The sequence below is a fragment of the Anabrus simplex genome, chromosome 1, assembly GCF_040414725.1.
Source record: "Anabrus simplex isolate iqAnaSimp1 chromosome 1, ASM4041472v1, whole genome shotgun sequence".
NCBI classification, from domain to species: domain Eukaryota; kingdom Metazoa; phylum Arthropoda; class Insecta; order Orthoptera; family Tettigoniidae; genus Anabrus; species Anabrus simplex.
The window spans coordinates 1,235,744,406-1,235,758,694 of record NC_090265.1 but is presented as its reverse complement, the minus strand read 5'-3'; the positions used below and the strand labels follow the sequence as shown (position 1 = coordinate 1,235,758,694).

The window sequence follows — 14,289 nt, the reverse complement described above, 5'->3', positions numbered from 1 at the left end:
AGATCAATGAAAGTAACAAAATTACTCTAGCCTATATCAGAAAAGATAGTGCACTGTAAAGACTAGGTCTCGCCAGCAAAGGCATAATAATAATAATAATAATAATAATAATAATAATAATAATAATAATAATAATAATAATAAAGAAATGCGCACAATATACATTATGTTTGTTTAGCGTAGTCACACAATGATTTTGATCTCTTTTTGCAAAACTTCAAGTGGTATCTTCCACAACACTCACCACACAGTTCACATACACTCTTATCACACGGTTCATGGAATCTCTTATTGATGCAAACTGCATGATGGAAGACATGCAAACCTGGTGATCACATGTCTCAACTCGCAGTTTGACTCGGTCCAGTCCCTTTTCGTCATCGCGTCAGTGCTGTAAAATTATCACCAATTTTTTTTTTCTCGTCTTAATGTTTGCTGAAAGGCGGTCGTTGAAGGTAGAAGTATTTCAATTCTGATCTCTTGTATTAGATAGTCTTCTTTTGTTAGTATGTTAGTTGGTCGAGTGAATTTTGATACACCGAGTGTTCTCTTGAGGGATGATGACTTCACTTTCTCTGGGGTTTCCAGGTCGCTTAATTTCAAATGGTCCCATATAAATTCCATTCCGTATGCTAGAACCGGCATTATTTTCACTTGAAATAGTGTCATTGCTGTGGTCAAAGAATTTTTTTTCTGAATTTTGGATGTCTTTCGTGGCTCTAATCGCTGCTGTTGCTTTTGCTTTAACGTGTAAAGATTTGGTAGTCCGGGTCGTTTGGAGGGTAATGCCCAGATATTTGAACTGATTTATAATTGCTAATTTGTTTCCCCCTAAGTATAATTGATCTTTTGATGGAATCTTTCCTCCTTTCCGGGATGTCATTTGAACTGTCTTCTTAGTGTTCATTGTGAATTTATTTTCTATAGTCCATTCCGAGAGTTTGCATCTTGCACTTCTTGCAGGACTGGTCCTCCTATGACGTTGTCATCAGCATACGTGTACATCGCGGTTCTTTTATCCTTCTCATGGATGATTCTTGTCAAATCGAAAGTTGCGATATTGAATAATATAGGACTCATTAGGTCCCTCTGTAGTACTCCGTTCATTTGGGTTATGTCACGTGACGTAGTGATGCCATCGTCTATGATCACTCTTGTGTCAGATGGAATGTTTCTAACTATTATGGCCAGGTAGTTTTCCTTTCCTGTTAAGCGCTCTAGTTTCGTGATAAGTACTTCTCTGTCCAGCAAGTGGAAAGCTTTATTAAATTTTTTGAATACTGCGAAGAATTTTCATCTTTCATCATCCACGTATCATCCAGGTATCATCCACGTCATTCAACAGATTCTTTACTACGTGGAGTGTTGATCTACCCTTTCGAAAACCAAGTTGATTGTCCAGGATAGAGTTGTCAACTAGCTTGGTCAGTCTGTTACAAAGGATTTTAGCGAACACTATAAAGCCATTGCTCTCTATGGTGATATCTCTATAAGAATTTGTGTCGTCTATATTTCCTTTCCCTCTCTATAGTATCTTGATTTTGGAATACCTCCAGCACTGTGGTATATCTCCTTTTTCTAAACATTTGTTGAACAGTTTTGTCCCTAACATATTCATCCGTTCAAGCGAAGATTTCAAGTGTTCATTTAATATATCGTCGAGGCCAGGAGCTTTCTTCTTTTTGGATTATATTATTATCTCTGCAACTTCGTTTTCATTGATACGTTGGTAGTTTGATTCATAGGTTTCAACTACTTTGATATTTGCACTGAAGTTTATGTAATTAAGAATCGACGTAAAATGTTTCTCCCATGTTTCTATCTCGATGTTGTTGCTAACATGCGGTTGTCTTGGTCTTAGTGCTACAGAAGGATTTGCCCCAGCTTTTTCTGCCAGTTGAGTGTGTTCCATGTCTAGATAGTTTCTTTTTCTTTTAGATTTTCTTTGTATTTTCGACGAGGGTTGTTATATCTTTATTGATGAATATAACTGGCGTAAATTAGAATTTCAAGCATTATGTGTGCAAGTAGGCCTACATTGAATGTGTACTGGGCAAAAATTAATAAATAAGGAGCCCAAAAAAGTTCACGAAGAAGAAGAAGAAGAAGAATGTGTATGCGTGCGGGTGTGGGAGTGGTTGTGAATGAGTATGAGTTCAGAAGAGTGTGTATACAGGGGTATGAGTGAGAGTGTGAATGACTGCGTCTTTCCACTCTTAATATGTATGGCATAAATCAATATAATTATTATTCTAAGAGTACAGTGTTAGGAGAGTAAAAATTTAAAATTGCCTATATATTTGTAAATATTCAGTAGAGTTTATGTAAACGTGCCTGTGGGGATGGGGGCAACTCCGTGTACCATCTACCACCCCTAGATTACACATGTGCAATTTAAGGAAAATAAATAAATAAATAAATAAATAAATAAATAAATAAATAAATAAATAAATAAATAATAATAATAAAAATAACAATAACAATAAATATTGAACCATTAGGCATCTCCCGCTATTCAAAAACTCCTCCAGCTCTTCTGTGATGTAATCTATGCTATACCTTATGAAATACCATTTTGAAGAAGTTTAATCGGTAGGGACCAGAGGTCTGTAGCATCGTTTTTATTTTAGCGAAGTTTAGTATTCAAGGAATTTTACTAATATTGAGAATCTTTTTTTATTTTCAAGTGTGAGCATGTAATCTGTCTTGTTTGTCCGTTACCATCCCTGTTATTAAAGGTATCCTCTGATCACGTTTCTACTCTCCTTGATTCTATCCTCCAATCATTTCTTCTCTTTCTTATTCCTTTTGGAATTATCTACTGTGTTGCTGTTTAAGGAGTAGATATTTCTGAAACTAATTTCTTATAGCGCGGCAGTCGCGTCTAAATAGTGTTTCCGAAAGGACTATTCCTCTGAAGAGGGATTATGCTGGAGGTAGGGGAGCGGACGGCGTAAGGAAGCAGTTTTGAGGTAGGCAGAGTACCAATTTGTGAACTATTTGAGTGTGTACTTAGGGAAGATTTCTACGACCCGTTTTAAAATGTAATATTTTGTTTCAGGTTCCTTTAAATTGTAAATGTAGGGTTTTCTATTATAAACTTAAACTCAATGTAGGCCTCCGTTCTCCGTCTTAGGGCTTATTATATCGCTCTAGCGGGATTTTGTAAAATATAAGGAAGCACGAGTGTTAAATTTTTCCTCAAACTTAATTTTGGTGACTAAGTTTTTCTAACCGTTAAATTAAATCTTTTCCCTTTGCAATTTAATTTTTTCTCCTTAGCTTGGTCACCCATTAGTATGGATTAACCTCTGCTTCGCCGGGCCTTACGCCAAATTACGTAGTAAAAATTACTTTCAGGAGTGCTTGAGTTTTACCTTCGTTCTTTTTGACTTTTGGCCTTTTGTAAATGTAACCTTCTAGTTCATTCTCCTCTTTTGTGGCCGAGTAGCATGGGTCTTCTGCTCCTGTTTATCAAGGATCTGTAGTCCGACTCGTTGGCTGAACGGTCAGCGTACTGGCCTTCAGTTCAGAGGGTCCCGGGTTCGATTCCCGGCCGGGGAGGGGATTTTAACCTTAATTGGTTAATTCCTACGACACGGGGGCTGGCTGTATGTGTTGTCTTCATCATCATTTCATCCTCATCACGATGCGCAGGTCGCCTACGGGAGTCAAATAGAAAGACCTGCACCTGGCGAGCCGAACACGTCCTGGGATATCCCGGCACTAAATAAGTTTTCATGGATCTGTAGATCCCTTTCCTCGAGTGGGTGGCTGTATTTCTAGAAAGTAGAACTCAGAGAATTACAGTAGGCGAAGCTTTATCTTACCTTGTAATAATTAAGAGGGGAATTCCTCAAAGCAGTATTACTGAACCTTTATGTTTTCTTATATATATATCAATGATATGTGTAAAGAAGTGGAATGAAGTGGAATCAGAGATAAGCCTGTTTGCAGATGATGTTATTCTGTACAGAGTAATAAATAAGTTACAAGATTGTGAGCGGCTGCAGGGTGACCTCGATAGTGTTGTGAGATGGACGGTGGACAATGGTATGATGATAAACAGGGTTAAAAGTCAGGTTGTGAGTTTCACAAATAGGAAAAGTCCTCTCAGTTTTAATTACTGCGTTGATGGGATGAAAGTTCCTTTTGGGGATCATTGTAAGTACCTAGGTGTTAATATAAGAAAAGATCTTCATTGGGGTAATCACATAAATATAATTGTTAATAAAGCTTCCCACAGTTCAATCCAGGCGTGCGTACAGTGCAGTGCAAAACAGAGGAAACAAACAGCACTGGCGCCGTCTTAAGGTTAAGCAGACCTGCCAACTGCAGGGGAGCCAAACTTGGAAAATTGATGAATCACACACCACAAACTAGAATAGTGTATGCCACTTTGTACAGATTCTAGGACACATTAAAACTAGGGAGTCCTTTTTCAAACACCCTGTATTAGAAATACTTCCAGTCCACTCAGTACAGAATTGTAGAAATACATCTTGTAAAATGTGGTGTGATGATCACGAGGCTTAACCCAGCCTCTTCTCTTTAATATTTCCTGCCATATCACCCTAGCCAATTAGATGCCACTATATCACTGTGTTGCCCTTTAAAATGACCGCCCTGGTAAATATTATTTTTCGAAACATTTGTGAAGTCTAGGGAGTCCTTCATTTTCCCAACTTTCAGTCACCGAGGTTTCCGACCTCAGACTCTAACAATTAGTGCAAAAGTGTGCAAATAACCTCGTTTTTCCTCTTAAATCAACATCTTACCATCACCACCATCAACAACAACTTTATTTCTGCATAAATTAATCATAAAGCAAAAAACAAAAACTACCATTCCCACTTACTATTTTCAGCAGTGTCAAGTAAAGTTCTAAACAAGGTGAACAGTTTTGATAACAGTTTGTGAGGAACGCACTAGTTTTGTCTAATGAACTGTAAATGTGAGACCAATTATCTACGCAATGCTTAAAAGTAGCGATTCCTTTAGCACTATTTTGAACTAATAATAATAATAATCTTATGGCCTCAGCTACCGTGTGCAGACATTTCGATTTGACGCCATCTGGCTGTCCGCTCGTCAATTTCGACGTTCCGTTTTACTCTAGGTCCACTAGATGGCAGACAGAGTAAACCGGATCTCTCTTGGGCGTCTATGGCTGAGATTTAATTAATTTTGTCGGGTAAATACCAAATGTATCACCAGAGATCTTTTACATGCCGACATCGTACGACATGGAGTGTCGAATGGACTTTTTCTCGCCCTTCAAAAACCCGACTACCTCTGCCGGGTTTGAACCCGCTATCTTGGGATCCGGAAGCCGACACTCTACCACGGATCCACAGAGGCAGCTACTATTTTGAACTAAGCAAGGAATTCGTTTCTCTCTCCAACCCGCCCTTCTATCCCTTCAAATCTTAGATATCAGTCCTTCTAGAGACTCCTATGGTTTGGAAATCCCTGAACACTAGAGAATGAACAGATCAACTCGATCGAGAGTGGACATTGTCTGCTTCTGAATGATGTTTGATGACGTAACATATACTTGTACCAAATAATCTCTCCAAAGAAGAGGAATATCCCAAGCACATAGCCAACTGCCAATATGAAAAACACTCCTCCTAGATGATCAACAGTTAATACTTCAGTTTTTTGTTTAACTGGTGATTTTACTCTAGCCATCATCTTCTTAGCTGTTGAAAGGCCCAAGTCTCCAAACCATTTTTCCATAAATCCACCTTCAACACAGTGTTGAATAATCTTATTGAAGGATTTTATCAAAACACTTCCTTTAGGGAAAAACATTGCTATATGAAATGTAATTACCGCATCATGCATCATGCGATAACATTCTGGAAATTTCGCTTTCTGATGTGAATACTCAGTGACTTTATACAAACTAACCGACTGAATAACTGGCATGGCCATATCTTCGTCTCTTATTACTCTCTCCACACATTCCCTAAGAGTAGGACACAACTGATATCGTTCCGTAACCATCTTCATGATCGAATCAGAGGTGTCTTCAAAATGGAATACCAACTGCTGAAGTACGCCGATATTTATATTGGAAGCTAATAAGTCTTTTAAATTAGTTATCCGGGGTGGATATATTGCACTAGTTAAGAAACTAACCAAACAGGACTGGAAAGCAGTATTTATGCCAAGGCTAGCAAATACCCATGAAAAGAATAGAATTCGGAGAACTGAAGTTGTGGGTTTATGATGAACTGAATATCCAATGATCATTAATAAACAATCGATTAATGATGATGTGAACCTCATACGGTCAACACCTAATTTTGCAGATACGTAATAAATAATAAATGATATGAGCAAGTATTCTGTCAATAAAATGACCCAAACATCCGTAGAAAATATTCGAAACAATTTTTCCCATCTCGGAATAGGTTTCTGTGCTGGTAAAAACCATATCATTGTTTCTTCCGTGAAGGTAACACTGGAATCGGAGACTTCCATTCTATCCGGAGTGTACCGTATTGCTCCAAAAGTGACATCTGCTACATTGTAGAAGACGTCACTTATTAGTCCAGTCCAAGTTCCGTTTGGGTGTTTAGTGCCCCAGTCAGCATCATGAGGGCGACGGTGTGTGGTAGGAACGGGAGTAAAATTCATCTTCTCTGCAATCATATTTAGCAACGACATTTCAATACCTGTGTACTTAGCGTTACTGATAATAACGTAAGGGGGTATATCGACTGTTGAAAATCTCACAGGGCATCCGTAAAGATCGGAAGGAAATTTTAACTGAAACAGCTTAGTATTATTAATAAATCTACCTTTTACGCAACGATCTAGAAGAATGGTTTTCCTGCCAGAACAACCTTCTTGAAAGTAAGGAAAGGTAGTATAGATATCCTGTGCGTTTTCAAATCCAGTTTGATGTGGAGATGAAAGTAAGATGATGGCGTTGTACATTCTATGTGCCCAGCACGTTGATAGGACAGCCTCTACCATCTGCTGCTGGTGCTCAGTGCTTCGCGGTTGCGTTAGCAAGATAAGCAAGAAATGGGCCTGAGAATTCCAGGAGTAATGGATAGTCAACAGAGCGAGAATCTCAGTCAAATCCTTATGACTTTGAAAAACGAGGAGGTAACAATCAGCTTTCCATGCTACTGATGAGTACTTCCAGCTTCCCTCGTCAGAATTTTTGAAGATTATCAGTGGTGGTCCTTTCCAGTGCAGTGACTGAAGGACGATGTCTTGTGTCACCAGACTGTTGAGTGCACATTTTTCTTCTCCTTCTTTCAATGGCCAAATTGAATGCCAGTTCCCAACTGAAGAACAGTCTTCAGTACACGGTTGATATCTGGAGCGTCTCACTCCATTATAGTCATTGGATATGTGACTTCTTTGATCTGGACAGAATTCAGTATCCACGTAGACAAAGAAGTGACTGATATTTTCACCAAAATATCGCAATAATATATTGTTCATACAATCCAGAAATTCCAGAAGGCATGGTGATGACCGACTCGAAGTGAGCAGTATCACAACCATCCAAAGAACCATTCTCATCTCATTAACTCCTGCCTGAAACAAAAATAATTATTATATTTATGAAATATTAAGTAGCCTACAATGCAACCTACCTACCTAGAATGAAAGTAAACAGATCATGGAAATAGAGACAACCGGGGTTTAGATCTGATCGATTAAATAAAATACTTTCTTGTGTTGGAAGCATCCTCCCTGTAAGTGGGGGCGGTAGAATATATTCACAGTATCCTTTGACTGTCAACAGACACGAGAACCCTAGGGAGCTTTCATTTTGTGAGTGTGGGTTGGCGAGCAGAGGCTTGTTCTTGAGTCTGACATTGCTATCAGACCTCCCTTAGCCAACTTTTATTCTCTTCCGATCCCGACGGTATTAGGTTTCGAGACGCAGGAAGTCTTTAATTTTCATACCCTTCGGGGCCCTTATCATTCTTTTGTCGATGCCCTCATTCTTTGTAGGGTCGAGACTCTTCTACTTTTTTTCTGCTTCTCATTAAATCAGTAATCGCCACCATCTTCCTTAAAACCCTTCTTTTTCTTTCGACTCTTACCATGCAAGGTTTAGAAAGACTCGGAAATTTTGCATTTTCCCGTCTGTCGTAGTCCTGCACATTCTCCAGCCAATATATTCATCATCAATCAATCTGTCATAATTAATCTGTATTTAGGACTGTCACCCAGGTGGCAGATTCCCTATCAATTGTTTATCTAGGATTTTCTTAAATGATTTCAAAGAACTTGGAAATGCTTCCCTTGATAAATTATTCCATTCCCTAAATCCTCTTCCTATGAATGAATATCTACCCCGATTTGTCCTATTGAATTCCAAATTTACCTTCATATTACGATCTTCCCTCCCTTTAAAAGTTCCACAAATGCTTATTTGTCTGCTAATTTAATTCCACGCCATTTCTCCTCTGACAGCTCGGGACATCCCGTTTAGTCGAACAGCTCGTATCCATCTTTCGAGGAGTGAGAATGTTTATTTGTCCACACATAATTAATCAATGTATGTTAATAGGCCTAATTATCCTGTTGTTTTACTTAAAACTACAATCACCATCACTAATTTGCGCAAATTCGTCATATACAAACATATAAAGCACAAGTTCTTACAGTTTCTATCTAACGGCAGGTGCTATGTACGGCGGAATTAGTTCTATAGATTGCAACCTATCAAACTCAGACATTATATTTCTAAGCAATTGGGGTTATGTAATCTGTCCACTATCAAAACAATAGATTCATCAGCTACTACTTTCGTTATGGACATACCAAAAATGACAAAATGCTCAAACTAATTTATAAACAGTGGCTGCCGGCTGTGAAACACCATGAGCCTCCATCTGCTGCTTTAGAAAGTATCTAGAGGAACAAGTTAATAATGTTATATGCAAATTAAACCATTTATATATTTCTTTTACTTGGGTATCTACTTTGTATTTGACCTACTTTTATTCTTTATTAATCAGTACCGTAAAATGATGAAGAAAGGCATTATTACGAACATCGTAACTTAGTAAATAATGAAGGCAGTAAGTTAAAAGTGAATGATACTGACTTGTATAGATTTGTTTCACGTAAATCATCGTAAGGCTTAAATTGATGATTGTGTAATTTGCTAGTTGTTTCATATAATGCAGGCTGACTACTGTAAAAGGATTCCAAGACTTATTGTAGCAAGTATGAAACAATTTAGTTCAATTCTGAAGCTATATAATACTCACCAAACTCATCCACAGGCTGTAGATATTACTTTTCGAAGTTGGTTCCCGCTGAAGAACTTCTGTCAGTAATATAGTCTCTTAGATATTTATTTGATACTCAATATAACTTCGTGTAATTACTCCCTGTAATGAGGAGTGGTTGTAAATACGAAAAGCAAACATTAGAGAACTGTCTCGTCCCAAAGACACACAACCCTTTATTGTACGTCCGTTGTACAAATACAGTAGTTAACACACACAACACATTCTCTGCATGTCCTAAATAGAACGATAGTAGTTAATACATCCTTAATATATGCCGGTGATCTATCTTTCCTTAATGAACATTATTAATTGCTACCTAGCGAGATGGCTACACAGTTAGGCTCAAGTAGCTGTGAACTTGTCTTCGGGAGATGGTGGATTCGAACCCCACCGTTGGTAGATCTGAAGATAGTTTTCCGTCGTTCATCGTTTTTACACCAGGAAAATGTTGAGGCTGTACCCAGTACCTAATTTCATAAATGTTGGGTGCCAGAACGCATTCCCACACATCCCCCCAACTTTTCAACCGTACGCCCTCCTCTCCGACCATAAAATTCACAAGTTTCCATATCTGAAAGCAATGAGAAACCATTTTTTACAAATTCAGGTTTTTAAAACGTTATTTTCTTATAATCATAACATAATATTAACAACGGCTAGTATGCAATGTCCTTCAGTCAGATTTGTCGTAACCTTCATAAGAGTGAGTGAAAAAGAAGTCACAGATTTTAGGTACATTAGCAATAAATAAATAAGCTTCTAAATATAACCAAAGGAATACAAAAATTTCTATGGCAGTTTTAACATTTTTTACCATTTAACCACTACAAAGCTACATTTTCTTGTATATTTATTATAAACTAACTGATGTACCCGTTCTTCGCTACGAAATTCTATACCGTACACGGAATTCTAGGTTAAGTTGTACACACGTTGTGAGTAACGTTAGAGAACTGTCTCGTCTGTGCGTTCTCAAAGCTACACAGCCCTTTATTGTACGTCCGTTGTACAAATACAGTAGTTAACACACAACACATTCTCTGCATGTCCTAAATAGAACAATTGCATAGCTCTTAACGTTATCCCAGAAACGCGACGGAGAAGTCACCATACGACTTTTTTCATGTGAAGACTGGGCTAGGAAATTTTATCACTGTAATGGCAGGCCCTCTTGTCTACTCTCAGTCACAATCAAGTTGAGGAGTTTTCATTATGATGGTACGCCCACTTGCCTACTGAAAGTCAGAATACAGTTGGGCAGTTTTCATTATAATGGCAGTCACTCCCTACCTGCCTTTTTACAACCTCAGAAAGACTCTCTTTGTGGTTTTCCCATAGATCATTACAATGACGTCAGTAGGAATGTCGCGATTAAAAGCAATGCTATCATACGAAATACTCGTTGAAATGAAAAAATCGCACATTTTTTCACTTTTAACGAACAGCACTACGCTTCCGAACTAACAGTCCAAAGTTCCAGAGCTGGAATGACCAGGCCTCAGACAGCAGTCAACACATCTCTACTTATACTGAAAAAAGTTTTCATTCCTCCCCTACCGGGCGAGTTGGCCGTGCGTTTAGGGGCGCGCAGCTGTGAGCTCGCATCCGGGAGATAGTGGGTTCGAACCCCACTGTCGGCAGCCCTGAATATGGTTTTCCGTGGTTTCCCATTTTCACACCAGGGAAATGCTGGGGCTGTACCTTAATTAACGCCACGGCCGCTTCCTTCCCATTCGTAGCCCTTTCCTGCTCCATCGTCGCCATAAGACCTATGTGTGTGTGTGTGCGAAGTAAAGCAAATAGCATTCCTCACCTAAAGGGGAGGGCGGGCCTCCTATACGGTAACGTCGTCTCTCAGACAAGGGAGATTTAATACGGCGAAGGGGATGTGAGGAGAAGGTGTGAGGGTTACTACTACTAACTGTTTTCATTCTTCCTCTGAAGGGGATGGTAGGCCTCTTAGACGGTGACTCCGTCTCTCAGACCAGGAGATGTTAACTGGAAAAGGAGATGTGCGAACTTGCCATTATTCCGTTAAGCTTCATTCCCACCACCCTTCACTATGAGTCCTTTTCTTGGTGATCACACTGATCACTCAAGAAGGGTTCATTTTACATAAGGGTCGAAACTTAAATCTACATACGCGCGCATTTTTATAACTAAGCTTACTATTAAAAATAACCTAAACATGTGAAAATCAGAATGTACATGTGACATAACAAATTTACATGTGTCTTGAGGCAATATGAAGGTGCGAGTGTCTTTTCAAAAAACCCAACATAAATCCATAAATAACAGTGACATCTCCGGGTAAACATGTATGGTCGTAATCCATTAACGCATACGAATCGAATAAGTCCAAACCGGTGTACTCCGATACTTGGTTTTCTCTTTCCCTCGTTCTTGGACATGGAATAGAGTTCGGTTCCTGTTTTTGCTTTCTCATGGCCTTTCTTTTGAAGGGAACATTTTTACCTGAAACAGCAAAGTCTAAGCGCGTTGTTCTTTACAGCAAAGTTATTCTATTTCAACTCAATAAAATCAAAATGGTATAATGTTTAGAAAGAAATAGACCAATGAAGTGTTACGAACTCCTTGAATGATATCGTTTTAACATGACACATGTGCTCTGAATAGAACGCGACTAGTGATGTATTCTAATTTAACCATGACAGGTCCCAGAAATTCAATGATCTTCTTAGGTTCAGACCATTTTTGACATAGCTTTCCGCTGATGTGATCAGTAGCAGAACAGAACTGACGGGAAATCTTTTAGTTAGGACCAAATCTCCAACTTGGAAAGGTACAGGTTTTCTCCCCTTGTTGTATCTTTGCGCCACTCTGTCTCTAGCTTTAATAAGGTGTTCGGAAGCTATTTTCCATTTTTCCTTGACATCCATGTGACGGGAAGGTCCAGAAAGATATCCAATATTCAAGTGCGAGCGAGTCGATGAGGAGCGAACCGGCTGGATTCGTGAATTGCTGTCTAGAACCCAAGGCTAAAAAAGATAGATAGGAATCCCAACAGGATTGATTATTATGGTGAAAATCAGACAAACATGTTTTAAGTTTACGATGAAATCTTTCGACCAGGTTCGGCTGGGGTTGATGAGATGAGAGACGGACGTGTTTAATTCCCCAAGAAAAGCACATATTTTGGAAATCAGCACAATAATGATTGGAAGCACAATCATCTGATATATCCGTATTATTATACGGATCAACACAGAGAGGATTATTGTGCACATTGTCACTTTCATTCTCCATCGTTCACAGATAAAATGAGTGGGCAGTACAAGGGATATTATAAAACAATAGCAAAAATCTAACTAAAGGCACAAAGGTTATGCGTAGGATGCGACAGAATGCATGCTTAAAATTATTATGACGGCTATGCACATGCACCAAGTAAGAAGAGGTCTGGGATAAGAACGAATTCAGCTCTGCTTCACCGAAAATCAATCTCTCGATGAAACATTCCGACCGACAAACCGCGCTCTGATTTACCAATAAACTCTCTACCACCACCCAGCCCTAACGCACACAAAATACCCGGTGAACCGATCGTAACAGGCTCTGCCAGGAACTGAATTCGTGCCTCATAAACTTATGAAAGAAAGTAGTGCGCCCTCCGCTCCTTCCGCGTGGCATTGCCCCGTAGATTAGCATTGGGAGCACTCTACACCCAGGGTCTTGACGGGTTCTTTTATTGTTGTGGGGCTATTTCATAGGGTCACAGGACTTTGTATGTGCCTCAGCTAGCTAATATGTTCCGGCGAATAAAAATCGCATCAACGGTGGAAAATTGGATTCGGAATCCTATCGGGCGGCTTATTATCAAATTTCTATATTAAGGTTTTTAAGCCAATCGCTGTTATTCATTGTCACCTCCCATCTTATTAAATAATCCACACAGCACAGCACTCTTCATTATTTCAACCACTAAATTTTATGTAAGCGAATCCACACATCAGTGGCATATCACGATATCATCCCCATGTTTTATTATTCATCATCACAATAACTATTCCCATCACAAGCACTTAATACACTTGAATTATTCATCAACACAATGGCCACCATCATCGCAGGTACTTAATATATTTGACACTCACACCATCATCATTATCATTATTATTATTATCTCACATTGATTCACACTAGTGTCATTACTCACAACATTACTACATTTGTATCACTTACCTGCATTATCAAGGTTCTATATTAATGTATGTTACATATGTATACGTAGGCTTGAGTCTTCCAGGAATTACGGCACTACAACATAATATAAGCGATGTCAAAGTTATCCACTAACATAACCATTCATTCACTCGCATGGTATCGTAGCATTTCGAATGCCGAGTCGCCAAACGCATATGCGGATTCCTATATACCAAATAACATAATGTCACGCCGCTCGATGTGTAATTACTATCACGTTTTGGCGAACTACTTCAGGACATGTACTACATATACATTACTACCTACATTAAAGAAACGAGTAACTAAAATAAAATACAGATGTATGTTGCATCAAATAAAGTGCTCACAATAAAAGACATCATTATAATGGAAAGCAGTTACTGACTTGAATGGCCAGGGTTATGGGAATCACTAGCCTAGGTTATCAATTCCGGTAACCACTCCATCATCTCAGCTGGACCTGCTCGTACATGATTTAGCACTCCATATTCTCCTGTGAATTAGTACTTCTTGAATACATTTCTGACAACATCATTTTAGACTCATGCAGATTACACCTGAAAAAGGTTAATATTAGTTCATTGACAACACACAGAGCCACTAGTAAATCAATTACGCATGCACCTCTGATTATATGAAGTTATTTACGATACGGACAATCTCTATTATATATCGTGCTGCTCCTTCTATAATGGCTTGGCCTTTATACAATCATAAGCATATCACCGTTATTTAGGCTATTTGCATTCGCTTAACTGCATATACATATCCCCTAATAACTTCCTTTTGCATACAATTTCTA

The 14,289-nt window shown here is 38.7% G+C and overlaps 1 protein-coding gene across 1 annotated transcript; it reads right to left on the bottom strand.

Moving 5' to 3' along the window:
* Positions 1–217: 217 nt before the first annotated feature.
* Positions 218–13,490, bottom strand: LOC137497075 (ionotropic receptor 21a-like). Its single transcript, XM_068225710.1, has 3 exons — positions 13,485–13,490; positions 5,917–7,566; positions 218–301 (listed from the first exon to the last, which is right to left on the bottom strand). Exons 1-3 carry the CDS (start codon positions 13,488–13,490, stop codon positions 218–220), a joined length of 1,740 nt encoding a protein of 579 aa, XP_068081811.1.
* Positions 13,491–14,289: the final 799 nt, after the last annotated feature.